At 39.4% G+C, this 13,904-nt stretch overlaps 1 protein-coding gene across 1 annotated transcript in view; it reads right to left on the reverse strand.

Moving 5' to 3' along the window:
• Positions 1–13,904, reverse strand: part of TG (thyroglobulin) — a 148,927-nt gene that overhangs the window by 106,862 nt on the left and 28,161 nt on the right. Inside the window, exons 17-22 of the mRNA XM_054273266.1 lie at positions 12,586–12,795; positions 10,186–10,340; positions 9,535–9,691; positions 7,116–7,340; positions 2,181–2,330; positions 466–636 (exon numbers count right to left, since the gene is read on the reverse strand). Of these exons, the coding sequence (XP_054129241.1) occupies positions 466–636; positions 2,181–2,330; positions 7,116–7,340; positions 9,535–9,691; positions 10,186–10,340; positions 12,586–12,795 (1,068 nt within the window). The remainder of the gene's footprint in view (positions 1–465; positions 637–2,180; positions 2,331–7,115; positions 7,341–9,534; positions 9,692–10,185; positions 10,341–12,585; positions 12,796–13,904) is intronic.

The following is a 13,904-nucleotide window of genomic DNA, read 5'->3' on the forward strand; positions in this document are numbered from 1 at the left end:
GCTAGGATGTGTTCCCCAAGTCAGATACCTTACAGCAGGGGCCCAGAGGGTAATGTTATGTTGCGGCTCTGAGGTCATTGCTGAAAATATTCTATTTCCCATGAATACCCAGTTGAGGGATAATTTTACAAAGAAATTAATAATTCTGCTTCTTTCTCATTAGCCCTCTCATTACTCCTTTGGGTTTTCAAGCAGAGAGCACAAGGTCAACAAACATCAAAAGCTGGCAGCCATCTGAGAGTGCAGGAAACCTGCTTCTCTCTCTTCCCTTACCAGAAATACCTTCCCCAGTGTAGTCAAGAAATGCAAAACTAAGGAGGAATGTGGCTTAAGGCAGAGGCCACAAGTATGAGAAAGTGAATAACTATGGGACAGTGAATCCCCATAAGCTTTGGAGTGCTCTTCATAATGAAGCTTCACCTCTGAGGGGTCAAAGCATATCCAAAATATCCTTCTGCCACTTACCCAAGCACTGCTCATCTGTCAGGACATCCTCTGTTTCAGTCCAGCCCAGGGCTGCCCCAGAGCTGTCCACACAGAAGGATTTCTTGGTGGCAGGGTCCTGCTGGGAAGGTCTGTACTGGCCACCTCCATCACACTGCAGGACCTGCTCTCTGCTCTGGCACGGGGTGACACCTGGTGAAAGGGAGCAGAAGGGAAAAAGGCTCTTTGATAATGCTGACACTGAGTTTCACAGAGCTCAGAAGCTGGACAGGACCTCTGGAAGTTGTAAGGTCAGAGGCCCCTGCCCAGGCAGGGCCACCTGGAGCTGGCTGTGCAGAACGCTGTCCAGATGGATTTCACCCATCTCCAAGGACTCCACAGCCTCCCTGGGCAACCTGGGAGTGACATCTTGGTTGTCCTCACAGCAAAAAACATTTTCTGATGTTCAGAGGGAACCTCCTGTGCAGTCACTGGTCCTGCCAATGCAGTAGGACAATGTTTCAGAGCTGTGGGACAAAAGTCTCCTGAGCACAGCAGAGACTTGACTGAAAATTAAGCTGAGATTTGCACAGTATTTGCACACTCTGAAGCATGGTAGTCTCACTGCTTTGTTGCTACTTCAATTTGTGTTTCAAACATTTTTTGATTCTCTGTCATGCATCAAATCTCTGTTGCTGTATTTCCAGTACTGTAAGGCAAAGTGAGGAGAAGGAGCTGTACTTTGATCCAGGTTTGCTGCAGTGGATCTGTGGAATGCTGTGAGCAATGAGAAGAGCTATCACACCAATAAATTCAGAAAAATCCTTCAGACTCTGCAAGGAGACAGCAGGGACTGAAAGAAAGGAGGGAGGTAATGTGTAACCTGGCCTTTTGGAGAGGGCTGGAGCTGAGGTGCAGCACAAAGGTAAAGTGGAAAGGTAAAAGGTAAAAACCAGACAGGGAACAGGATTAGTAAAAAAAATTGCAAATGGAAATTTTTAAACCCCAAGGAGCAAACTCTTAAAGACACAAGTCCAATACCTACCCAGGGAGCACATATGGAAAAGAATAATGACAACCATAGGCAAAAGCTAATTGATATCGGGGTACATTACAATAAAAATGGGAGGTTTATCCCACTTAAGAGAACAAAGAGGCTGAAAGAGAACAAAGTAGACAATATACTCAATGACACTTCCCAAGAAGCCCATTCTTATTACTCTTATTTATATCTTATTTAATATAATTCTGTAGACAAAACTGAATTTGTGCCTAATAACTGATTTTCTGTACAGAACTGCATGAAAAAACCAAATCATTTAAGCTGAATTCATCAGCTTGAGTGAACATTTCAATAGTTGCTTTGTGAGAAGTGCTTGTATTTGAAGGGGAAAGAACTACACAAAACAAGACTATTTTAGTGTTCATGGAAATGACAATAAATGAACTTCATAAGAAGCTTCTTACTGATACTGAACACCCAGATATCATTCCTGAGGACAATGAACATGTCTAGAGGAACCACAACATCCTGGATGAGACTGACCACTTGTTTCTCATGCATTTTTGGTCAAAAAACCAGACAGTTTGTACTTTGTAAAATGCTTTTGAATGTATGCAGAAGGGATCATATCCATCCAAAAACCCTCAGAGGGAGGATTAATTTTTTTTTAAAAAACCTTAGAGATGAATAAAAAAAATCATTAGATATTTGAAGCCAGAAAATAAAGGATATGGAAAAAATGAGTCCAACTTACAGTGATCAGCAGTGATTGCTCCATAGGAGTTGGTAGTTTTGCCCACAGGACACTTGATACAGAAGGAATGTCCTGTCTGATACTGATAGTAGCCAAGAGGGCAGGGAATGCATTCATTGTTCTGGAAATAACTGCCTGGAGGACAAACAACTGCAAAGAGAACAATCACCTTATTACTCCTTTGGAATTCAACCACTTCTGGCATTAGCGCACACATGTGGGTGTATATATATACATATATTAAAAATACATAAATACAAATATAAATATAAATATATATAAATATAAATATAAATATAAAATGCATAATGTATATATATATATATAATGCTGATAGATTTGCCATAGGCTTCAAGCTCTTCCTATATGTATTTCTAAGTGGTAGAACAAAGTAAACACCCTTTAAGTGATCATTAAACTCTTCATGACAGGAAGATAGGCTGTGATATGTTTTCTCAGATCACCCAAAATCTCTTCTTGAATTAGAGCACATGAAGCTCTTTGGAAATGCCAAGTCCAGGGCTGATTCCCAGCTGTCAAATCCATTTGTAATAAGATAATGCAGGTGAATGAGTTGTGAAAAAAAACAAAGGAAGACAAGCTACAAAAAGGGTAACTTTTAATACTACAAACAGAAACAGGAAGGTTCTGAGGAGCAGAAACTCCAAAACCATCATACAGAAATCTACCATATGGTAACACTTTTATTCAGAATTCCTGGTAAAGAAATTTTTGTTAAGCACTTCCAAACTAAACAGTAAGGGCTGGATTAAAAGCCACTAGCTGTGCACATGACAACCCAAACACAAAACAAAAAGGTGCTCTCAATGATGTTCTTAGTCTTTATCTATATAATTTTCAAAATAATCAGGAGCAATATTTCCAGCTGACCTGTTGCATATTACAGAGAAAATTCTTTGTCTTCTGGGATGTCATGGAATACTGTCTTTCCCTCCAGAGCATTCAAATGAACATTAAAGCAGAAGAGTCACAGACATATTTGCAGGACAATACCCCTGCTTGTTATTTCACAGCTGCTTCCCAGATGTAGATTTCCTTCAAAACACTATCAAATGTATATTTTGGGACTTTGACAAGGTGCAAAACTTTATTTCTGCTCTTGCCCTGCATGCTGACAGAAGTTTAAGCTTCCATGAGAGAGAAACAGCAATGGAATATTGGCCATTCTCACTACAACCCATGTGATGAATTGCTGTTCTGGCCAACACACCAGAATGTAAATGAATTTAACTCATGGGACCACCTCAATTATAATAGACTAAAAAGACAGCTAGTAGGAAAATTGTCATATCTTCCTTCATCATCTGTAAATAATCCAGTGGGAAGGTCTGGGAGGATTCAACTGTGAGACTGAAATTTTCCTCCTAGTATGAATCAAGGCAATTACTCAGGGTAAAACGCATATATAAAATCAATTACAGAATGAAAAAAAATCCTGGATGAGTCAGAATTCTCCTTTCAAAAACCCATCATCTAATACACAAGTGTCTGATATGTTTTAAAGACAATTTCCAACACATGCAAAAAGCGTAATACTCATTGAACAACCAGAGAAATTACAGTGAAATGAGAAATTCACACCTAAATTGAAGACAAAATGCAATGAATGAAGAGGCTAATTAAGCAATTAAAGTTTAAAAAGAAACAAATTAAGCTTTTCAAAGCATTCTACTTTTCTTTTGTAGTTTTAGTCACAAGGTGAAAGAAACATCTGTGTTTCTTATCACATTTTGAGCAGGAAAAAATTGCCTTTCATTTCACATGTTGGACTGACAAAAGAGCACAAAGAACAGTAAAAATGTTGGTGCAGAATCACATTTTCTAGACTCTTTAACTCTTGGAGGGACTTATCAGTTCAGCTACAGGCCATGTTGATACAGTCATACACGTAGGTTCAGTTTGACCCTACAAGTGAGACAAGCCACTATATTGTACTTCTTTCAAGAATGGAAATTAATACATTTTAACAATATAAGAAACTAGAGAACAACTTTCAACAAAAATACCAGAGCTAAGTTTTACCAGTGGGATCAAAGCCTAAACAGGAAAACAATTAAAATATATATTAAAAACAAACAAACAAATAAAAAACCCAAACAAACAAAAAATGCAAATAAATAAATAAATAAATAAATAATTTAATCCCTTGCTCCCACACATGCAATTTGGATCCTGGTCTCACTTCTAACTGGACTTGGGCTTCTGTGTACCAGGCGAACAAGCTGCAAAATCCAGGCTGAGGAGCAGCTCACTGAAGTGGTTACACAGAAGTGATTTCACAAAAGCCTCAGCTCTCACTGCACTGAGCAACTTCAAATCTGTCCCAGCTGATCATTGCCCAATGCTGCCCTGCTCCTGCTTTCCTCCAGGGATACTGGAAAACCGTGGAATATCAGATTCTTGATATAAATTGTTAGAAATAAGTCTCAAGCAGTCAATCAGCTATAAATCTAGCCCTTTCATTTGGGTTATATTATGTTTAAAGCAAATCTAATAGAATCATGGAGCATTTTAAATAAAAAAAGCCTGCATAAAAATGGTTCTTAAATAAAAAGGTTTAATAAAAAGGTTTTTAATAAATGGTTTTTAAATGAAAAGAACCAGCAGAAGACAAAGCTAATTTACAAACAGCCTTTAGGTTTTTTCCTGAAATAAATGGGGGAGAAGGGTTATGCTCCTAAAGTCTCCCTGGACAGTTTCTAACTCTCTAAGTTTTAAGTCATACATTAGCAAAAGAAACTGTTAAAATTTAGCTAAAATAATATTGTTATCCCCAACTCTTAAAGAATCATATTCATAGATACCTGTGACATAACATAACTAAGTGTAAGGCTGAGACTAAGAAAAAATGTCATATAAGAAAAACTAACATATGATAAATATTACCCATTTGACAGGCAGGAGAACATGAAACAACACAACAATAGATGCAAGGAAGATGTAAGGAAAATACAACAGACAAAGAGGCAGATCTGTGTAAGTTGCATTTCCATATATTAATGAATATATTAAGTTTATTGAGAGCACCAGAAACCTGTTGCTACTGAGCTTCCTGAAGGAAAAGCAATGACGCCAACAATGAAATAAAACCAAACAAATCAAAAGGATCAGGATCTGAAAACACAATTTGTATTTCAAGAACAAGCCTTAACAGTAAAGAGAACAGACTAAAGAATCTCTGCCACCCTCACACAATTTTTTTTTCTGTAGTCACAGGTGATGCTTCTTACTAATTGTCACTATTATTAGTGAGGAAACAGGCCCAGACAGGATGGATGAGCAGTATATATCCATATATGTGTATATATATATATTATATCCATACATATATATATATATATATTAGAAGAATCAGAACCTGAATTCCAAGTTCCCTGTTCAGAATAAAATACTCAGTCCTGCAACACAAACCAGTGCCCAGCAGCAGGTACACTATGACAGCTTAGAATATGAAATCTCTGTCAAAGGCTGGAGAGGAAACTGTCTCCTTTCCACGTATCTATGATCTCTATTTTACTGAGTGACATTTTCCACAGCTAGCTGGTTCAAATATGTATGAATTAACTCACAAGGCAAGTTAATTCGCTGCTTCCTAGAGGCCTTTATGCCTGGCACGCAGGACTTGGCAGAAAGATCCAATTCTTTGTAAGTTCTGCTCTAGGTGATGGATTCTACTTAAAAAATGATAGCTTTAAGCAATACAACACTATATCTTGTTAGGTAGCTGCAAGTTGCTATGGACTCTGTACTCAGCAGGAATTTTTTTTTTTTTTTTTTTTTTTTTTTTTTTTTTTTTTATGTGTTTAAATAACCCAGATCTGAAGTGTTTCAGACTGTGGAGAGGAATTGAACCTCCAGACAATTTACCATTAAACGTCCAGGCTGGAAACTGCAGCAGTTCAAAAGTGTTCAGCACTTGATTACCTTACCCAGGCATAGTAAACTCTGAACTTAGAAACACCACACCAAGCAGGGAGATAAGTTTTTTTCACATATTCTGATGTACTTCATAGCAATCAAGTGATGAATATCTGAAAACATCTCCATTAGAAAACTTATCCCAAACCTGCTTCTGTTATCTTATATCTACAAGTGGTACCTCTCTCCTCTGTTCCCTAGATAAAAAAAAGCTAGAGATAGTGAATAAATCCAAAAGTGGCATAAATGAGACATGGACTCATTGAGGACAACTGGCCAACAAGAAAAACCAGGATCTGAAGGAGGGTTGGTGTTGATAGAAGCAAGAGTGGGGCTGGTAAGGCAAGGCACTTTGGCAGCATGGCTTGGTACCAAGAACAGGTTGGCACAGCCACAGGGAGCTGTGGAAAAGGCTGGTTTGGCAGCCCTAAACAGGATGCTGGCAGAAAGGCAGCCTGTTCCAGGGAAGCAGACTAAACAGAAGGAAAAAAGAAGAAAAGAGGGCAGAAGTGCAGTTAGGTCTGGGTGTTGGCCAGAACCAAGGAAAGCTTCCATCTGAGCTGGCTAGACTTGGCCCAGGAATTCACAATATCAGGACTTTTGGCATTTCTGCCTCTAGGTTTCTATTCCAGGTAATGGATCATTATCTGAAGCTCTGGCTACATTATCTTTGTGAAATCCTCTTATTAAGGATCATGTGCATTACAGAATGACCTTCTATTACCAGACAGATGTAAAATGTTACAAAAATCTAAAAAAATGTTTACAAAACTCTCTACACAATGTCAGTGCCATGATGCATATTTCCAAATCATTGGTTCAACAAAAGGAATGAACAGTAAGCAAAGCACTAAATCCCATCTCTCCCATTCACATTGGTGCCTCACACCTTTCAAACATGAACCTTAAACACAAGTTCACTGATGACTTTCTCATTTCAGCTTTATACTGATTCCTGACTACATCTAAGAAAGGAAAGCTAAAAATGAGACCTACCACATCCTTGTGAATTAGGGCCTGCTATCCCAGGAGATGAAATTCTTCTAAACCCGCTTCTACATCCGAGCTGCACATGGGGAGACAGATCAAACTCTTCATCCCGGGGAAAATCAATGACAGAATCTGCTAGGAACTGCTTGGAATCCAAATGCAGCAGAAAAACACCATCTTTAATCTCTTTTATAAATGCTCCAATGAGATTTTCCCCAACAATTGCATTTTCTAAAGAGGGGGAAAAAAAATACAACAAAATAGCATGAAAGACATTTCCATAGTACAGGAATGGATAACCACACAGAAACTGATAGGTTGAAGTTAAAAACAGGCAGATGCAGAAATACAAGGATGCTAACAAACACCATAATTAATCTGTACAGCATCTATAAAATTACAGTCTTACTTTACTCTGTTTAAATACACCCAAACTCACCTCGAACAGAAGGCCCCAAAGCTGCCTTAGCAGGTACTGGAAGTTGGAATTTAATGGGACATGATGGTGCCATGGCCATACAAAGAGAGCAGGTTCTGCTCTGTCTCTTCTAAAACCACACAATCATTCCCTCAAAAAGCTACTTTTGTACTACAGGGAATTTTTAGAGTGGAGAAGGTCAAAAAGGTAATTCTCTCAAAGAGGAACACTTTCAAAAGAAAAGTCAAATATAAAACCAAACACATTTATATTTTGATTCACTTTCTGCAAACTGCTTGAATATTCACAGGGGCAATGAAACATTAGATAAGATATAATTCAGATCAGATAAAATTTAGATTAGACATTAGGAAGAAGTTTTTTACAGTGATGGTGGCGAAATATTTGATCTCAAGTTTCCCAGAGAGTGGATGCCCCACCCCTGGAAATGTGCAAGGTCAGATTGGAAGGGACTCTGTGGAACTTGACTGAGTTGAAGATGCCCCTGCCCATGGCAGAGGTGTTGGACTAGATGACCTTTAAAGGTCCCTTCCAAGCCAAACCATTCTATCATTCTGTGTTTTGTGATTCCCTTAGAATATGGAACAACTGGATGGATGTAAACAATATCAAACTGTAGAGCCAGGAGCTACAGGACCACTGCTGCTGCCATCTGTGTCCTGAAGGATTTTGATTCAGTTATGTTCAAGCAAAATTGCTGCAGGACACATATATCCAAGCCCCAAAGTTAGAAGGAAGAACACATGCAGACAGAGTTACTTCTTTTTAGTGCTGGGAACACCATTCCAAAGCAGTAAAACTGGAGACAAGGTCACACAGAATCACCAAGGTTGGCAGAGACTTTCAAGGTAATCTAGTCCAACCACCAACCCAGCAGCACCATAATCACCCCTAAATGACATCCTCAAGTGACACATCCAGATACCCCTTGAGCATTGGCAGAGACTGGCAGAGACAGTGACTCCACCACTTGCCTGGCCAGCTTGTTCTAATGCCTGACCATTCTCACAATTAAAAAAAGTTCTAATATCTAATCTGAACCTCCCCTGGGACTACCTGAGCCCATTTCCTCTTGTCCTGTCACTTGAGACCTGGGAAAAGGGAATGACTCCCACCTCCTTTCAGGCAGCTGTAGAAAGCAACACTATCTCCCCTTTTCTCCAGGCTAAACAGCACCAGTTCCCTCAACTGCTCCACATCAGAGTTGAGCTCCAGACCCTTCCCCAGCTCCATTGCCCTTCTCTGGAAACATTCTAGAACCTCAACATCCTTTTTGAAGTGAGGGGTCCAAAAATGAACACAGGATTCGAGGTGTGGCCTCACCTGTGCTGAGTATGGAGGTCAATCACTGCCCTGGTCCTGCTGGCCACATTATTCTTGATACAGGCCACTGTCCTTGATATGCCCACAGAAGGAATTTGAACTTGGGAGATATTTTTAATATATTTTATATTGAAGGAAAATACTGACTGCTTTGAAAGAAGTTCCTTACACCACCCCTTACTCTTATGGAAACCACAGCAAACATCTGCCAGACAGGGGTCTCCTTATAGGATAAGGATCATTCTTTAGTGTCAAAGGTAATGCAACTAATAGAAGAAGAGGGAAAATGGGAAAAAAAAAGAAAAAATAACTTGGAAGAAATGACTTGAGTTTTTGACAATGTGTGAATTGTGTTTCTCTGAATACAATGAATATAAACACTTTTCCACCACTGAGGACTTTTCCAATAGAAATTAACATCTGGGACAGTTCAGCTCATGCCTGATAAAGTAATTTGCAATCCTAGTTAAGGCAGCTGCAGTCCTATCTGAAAGAAACATTCAATTATAGCTTCTTTCCACTGTGTGGTCACAGCCTGAGAAGGGAAATACATCAACACCAAAAGCTCAAAAACACAACACCAGCATTATAAAGACAGGGAAGCAAAATGATTAAAAGCAAATCAGGTTTAATCCACAGAAAAATCAGAGAAAGAAAAATTACCAATATCATGTAAATCAGGGAGAGAAGCTGTGGGGATGTTTTCCAGCTGAGCCCTCCACGTGATGTTCACTCCCAGGCGATCCTTGCTCAGGCACTCAACATAGACAGTGGAATCATCACACATGGAAACTGAGCCAGTTGTTCCAAATGCATTCACCTTGAATTCAGAATTAAGTGAAATCACAGTTAGACAACCTGAGAACTTTCTTATTCTTGCCTTGCCCTATTCATTTGCAATGTACTATACTGGAAGTAACCCTGTGAAAAGGGGCTGTAAAAACCAAAGCAAGAAAATATAATTTTACCAAGGCATATACTTGCTGTAAAAATAGTCAAAATATTCTCTTCCACTGAAACAGTTTTTTAACAAATATTGGACTGGTGTGACATGACTTTTATGGCTGGAACTAAACTGATCTGATGATGTGGTGTGAGACTAAACCTATTTTCCCCCTCACCCACATGAGAGTTCTGCCAATCCTAACAGATTTCATGGTATATTCCATTCTTCCACATTTCTCAAACAGGCAAAGGTCTATGTTGTGTTTCACCTTTTTTATTATTTTTTTTTTTTAATGCAACACAAAACCTAACCAAAGAAAACCAAAACAAACCAAACAAACAAAGTCCACCATCAGGAATTTAAATTACCTGGAGGTGACATAAACCACGAGCCTTCAATTCATCTAAAATAAATATCTGGAATGCCTGGAGTAATCCAGAGTAGTCAGAACTACATGTTTTCTCAGGAGGCAGGCGTAGTTGAAAGTGTGTTTGAGCTTGGACCGTCTGAAATAACTGGAGCTCTAAAAATGAAGTAGAGAGGGCATGTAGTAACCTCACTAATGAGGAACCTGACCTTCACAGTTACTTTGAGAAAAGACAACATTGATTTGACATTCTCACTTTGCATCAAAAACATCTCCCCACTTTTAGATGAAAGCAGTAGAGCTGTCAGTAGAAAATAACAAAGCAGCAAGACACAAGCTTGATAAATATAAATGTTGTGCATTAGAGAAAAAACCAAGTGATACACTTAGATAATAATGAAGAGCTATTTTACACTGGAGCACTAGCTCACAAAAGGATAAGGACAATCTGGATCATTACTGATAATTTTTCTTGAGCCTTAGTAAATAGGAAGTTCCAGAGAACCGCATGAAAGCTGACATTATGCCAATACTTAGAAAAGAAACAGAAAGACAAGAATTATTGACCTGTTGATCTTCTCTTCCATGCAATCATGAAAACACTTCAATTAAAAAAGTAATAAAATGGTGAAAGCAATTAATACTAATGTAAATGAGCCTTGGAAAGCCAGCTTGTGAAACTAACTGGGAGTAAGTTTTAGGAGAGAGTAAATTTGCAGAATAATGGCATTGCCATGGAGCTTTCTGAATTTTTGATAGACAAGAGCTTTCTGAATTTTTGATAGAAGACCCAAGTGATGCTAATCACACAAATTGATGACAAATCTGTGAGCTCATCGGTCAGAAAATCAAAATCTATTTAATCAATTTTTAGCAAGAAAAAAATGTAAATTTCTTGTCTCCCCTGGAGTAACACTGATCCCAGAGCCCATTGAGGGTTTGTTATCTCAAGTTCAGCACAACAGTCATGCTGTCATTCCACCTCCAAGTGGAACTGGCTCTTATCCCAGCAGGCTGGACAAGCAGCAGAGCTCTCCCTCATTCAGCTCCTCTGCAGGCCCTCCCTGCATCACATACAGGTGTCACTGCTGGAGCACAGCTCCTCATCTCTCACCCCAAAAATGAGCATGAGAAAGCCTGGAGAGCTTCCAAGGAAAATGGCAGATGGACAAACCCCTGCTTCTTCCTGCAAGGTACAAAGCCCTCTCTCTGCTCAGTGTCTCAGAGAGTATTTAAAGAGCTGATTTAACCACAGTCTCTAGATGTATACATAAAGAACAGGAAACATGATTTTTGAGAGTGAGGGTAATTATCCATTGGGACAAATTACTAAGTGTTGTGGTGAATTCTCCATTATTGTGAAGTTTGTTCAAACACCTTCTCATGTGTCGGGAATTTCTTCTTTCTCCTTAAAACCATGCTCTATTCCAAACACAAATTGCTGGGTTAAGTCCTTGGTTTACACTAAACTTTATAGCAGATTGCCACACACTCCCCTCTGTCCCTACAAAGTTAGCCCACTGCCATCAGACAAACATGGAAGTTATTTCATAACATGCTACAGAAACCTCACAAACACCATCACAAACAGACAAAAGTTTCAGTCTGAAATTGAAAGATTAAAAATGGTGCATTTGGAATAGAAGAGTTTAACCCATTCTGAAGACTGATTAATGGGTGTAACCTATTCTGGAAGTGAAAAGTAGCTGCAAATTTGGCAGGAGGACCTGCATTTCTCAAAGTTCAGCACTGCTACAAATTGCCATTTCGATCAGAATGTATGTCTTTTTAAAATAATTGAAAAGGCCAACACTAATATCCAATTACATGAGCTCTAAATGGACATCCAATTCTTCCAAGATTTAAAGTGCTATTTTTTTCTTGAAATCAAAATGTTTTGAAAAATATCAGAAGTCATCCAAAAAATACAACAATAATCCTTAAAAACAGACTTCTGCAAAAAAGATGCAGAAGTAACAGTGACTTGATTATGCAAATAAACAGTTGAGTTCTGCCAAATTCAAACATCTGGCACTCATCTGTTCTTCCAGGGCTAAGTAGTTCCATCAGAATCACTTATGGTGCCAGCATCTTTTAACTAACAAGAAAAATCTGCATATAGATTGAATAGCTATTTATAGCTCTATTACTACAGGCAAGAGGGACAGTTTCTGGCACAGGGGCCAGCCAAGAGCCAGAGGTGAAGATGGCAGAAGACAGAACACATCTCCTGCACCTCAGCTTAGCCACTCCCCTATAACTTATGGTTGTTATTCACATGGTAGTTGTGTGATAAAAGCTGATTTTTGCACTGTTTACACTGCTCTGAGCCCTCCCCAGGCCCCAGCAGATCAAACCAGAGCAGAGCAGAGCAGATCAGAACAGACCAGATCAGACATACTCTGGCAGGCCTGGAGCAGAGGGGCAGCCGAGACCCAGCGCCGCTGCCGCGCGTCACACTGGGATGAGGTGCTGGGGGTGGCACTGTGGAAGCCCTGGCGACACAGGAGCTGGCACTGCTGGATGCCTGGAGCTTCCCCAGGGATGTTTTCACAAAGTACAGCCCCATTGGCAACTGCTGAGGCACCAAATGGCAGAGCACACTGCGGACCTGCAGGCACGGGAGAAAGGGGAAATGTGTTAGGGGCTATGATGACTTTTAGGACAAAGTCCATAAATCCCTCACATGCACAGATTCAAACCTAGACAGCACCCTGTGCCCTTCCCACTCATCAGCTTTGACCTGGTTTGAGGGCAGCTTGGTTCAGTTTACTGAAGCTGATGGAAAGACACACATTGACTGTGATGGGTAATGCATCAGGCCCAGAAAGGGACATGCGTGGTTTCTAGGAACAGATACATTATGAACAGTCATGAATAAATTTCAGCAGGGTGAGAAGGAGATTTCTAACCAACAGCAGAACAAACTTTACAGAAGATATCTATATAACCAACAGTAGAATAAACCTTTATAGAAGATATCTAGGGGAAACAGGCAGGGCCAAATAAACCTCAGCTCCCCCTAGACTGAAGTTTGAAAGGTTTGAGATCAGGAACTCATGACTGTGGTGTCCACAGCAGCAGCAAGATGTTTGTAGTGACCAGTAGGGCAGAATATACATTTTATATATATATCTATATATAAACAGTAGTATACAGCTCTAGAATTGGAGCAGTTTTCCCTATCAACTCACTCAGTATGAGTGCAGTCATTCAAACCCTGCTAGCCCACTGTAACAGACTAATTACAGTGATAATTAATTTTTACTAATCAGTACAATTCAACAACTTCACTCGATATTAGCCAATTACCAACTTAATTACTAAATATGTACAGTAATAGTTAAACACTTGTTAGTTCCAGAACTACAAAACCTAAGAAGAAAAAAACTTCCTCACTTATAAATAAATACAAAGAAAAAGATGTTATCATGTCATACAATTCACTTGCTTGGTGTATATATAGATCATTTTCCAAATTACAATGCTCAGATCAGACCTAAATTTCCTGATCGTTGAAGGGAGGCAAACACTGATGATGGTGCAGGTCTGAGCATCCTCCCTCTCCCCTGGATGGAGATTAAGTCCATAACTAAGCAGCCACTTCATTTAAAGTATAAAAACCTTGCATAAAACTTTCAGCTAAAGTATTAAAACATTGCAGGATGAATCTGGGATCCAATGTGTGCAGTACATCTTTGTTTTCCAACTCTGAGCATG

This window comes from Melozone crissalis, unplaced genomic scaffold (genome assembly GCF_028551555.1).
Source record: "Melozone crissalis strain CALT ecotype California unplaced genomic scaffold, PUWL_Pcris_2 ptg000002l_1, whole genome shotgun sequence".
In the NCBI taxonomy this organism is placed as follows: Eukaryota; Metazoa; Chordata; class Aves; order Passeriformes; family Passerellidae; genus Melozone; species Melozone crissalis.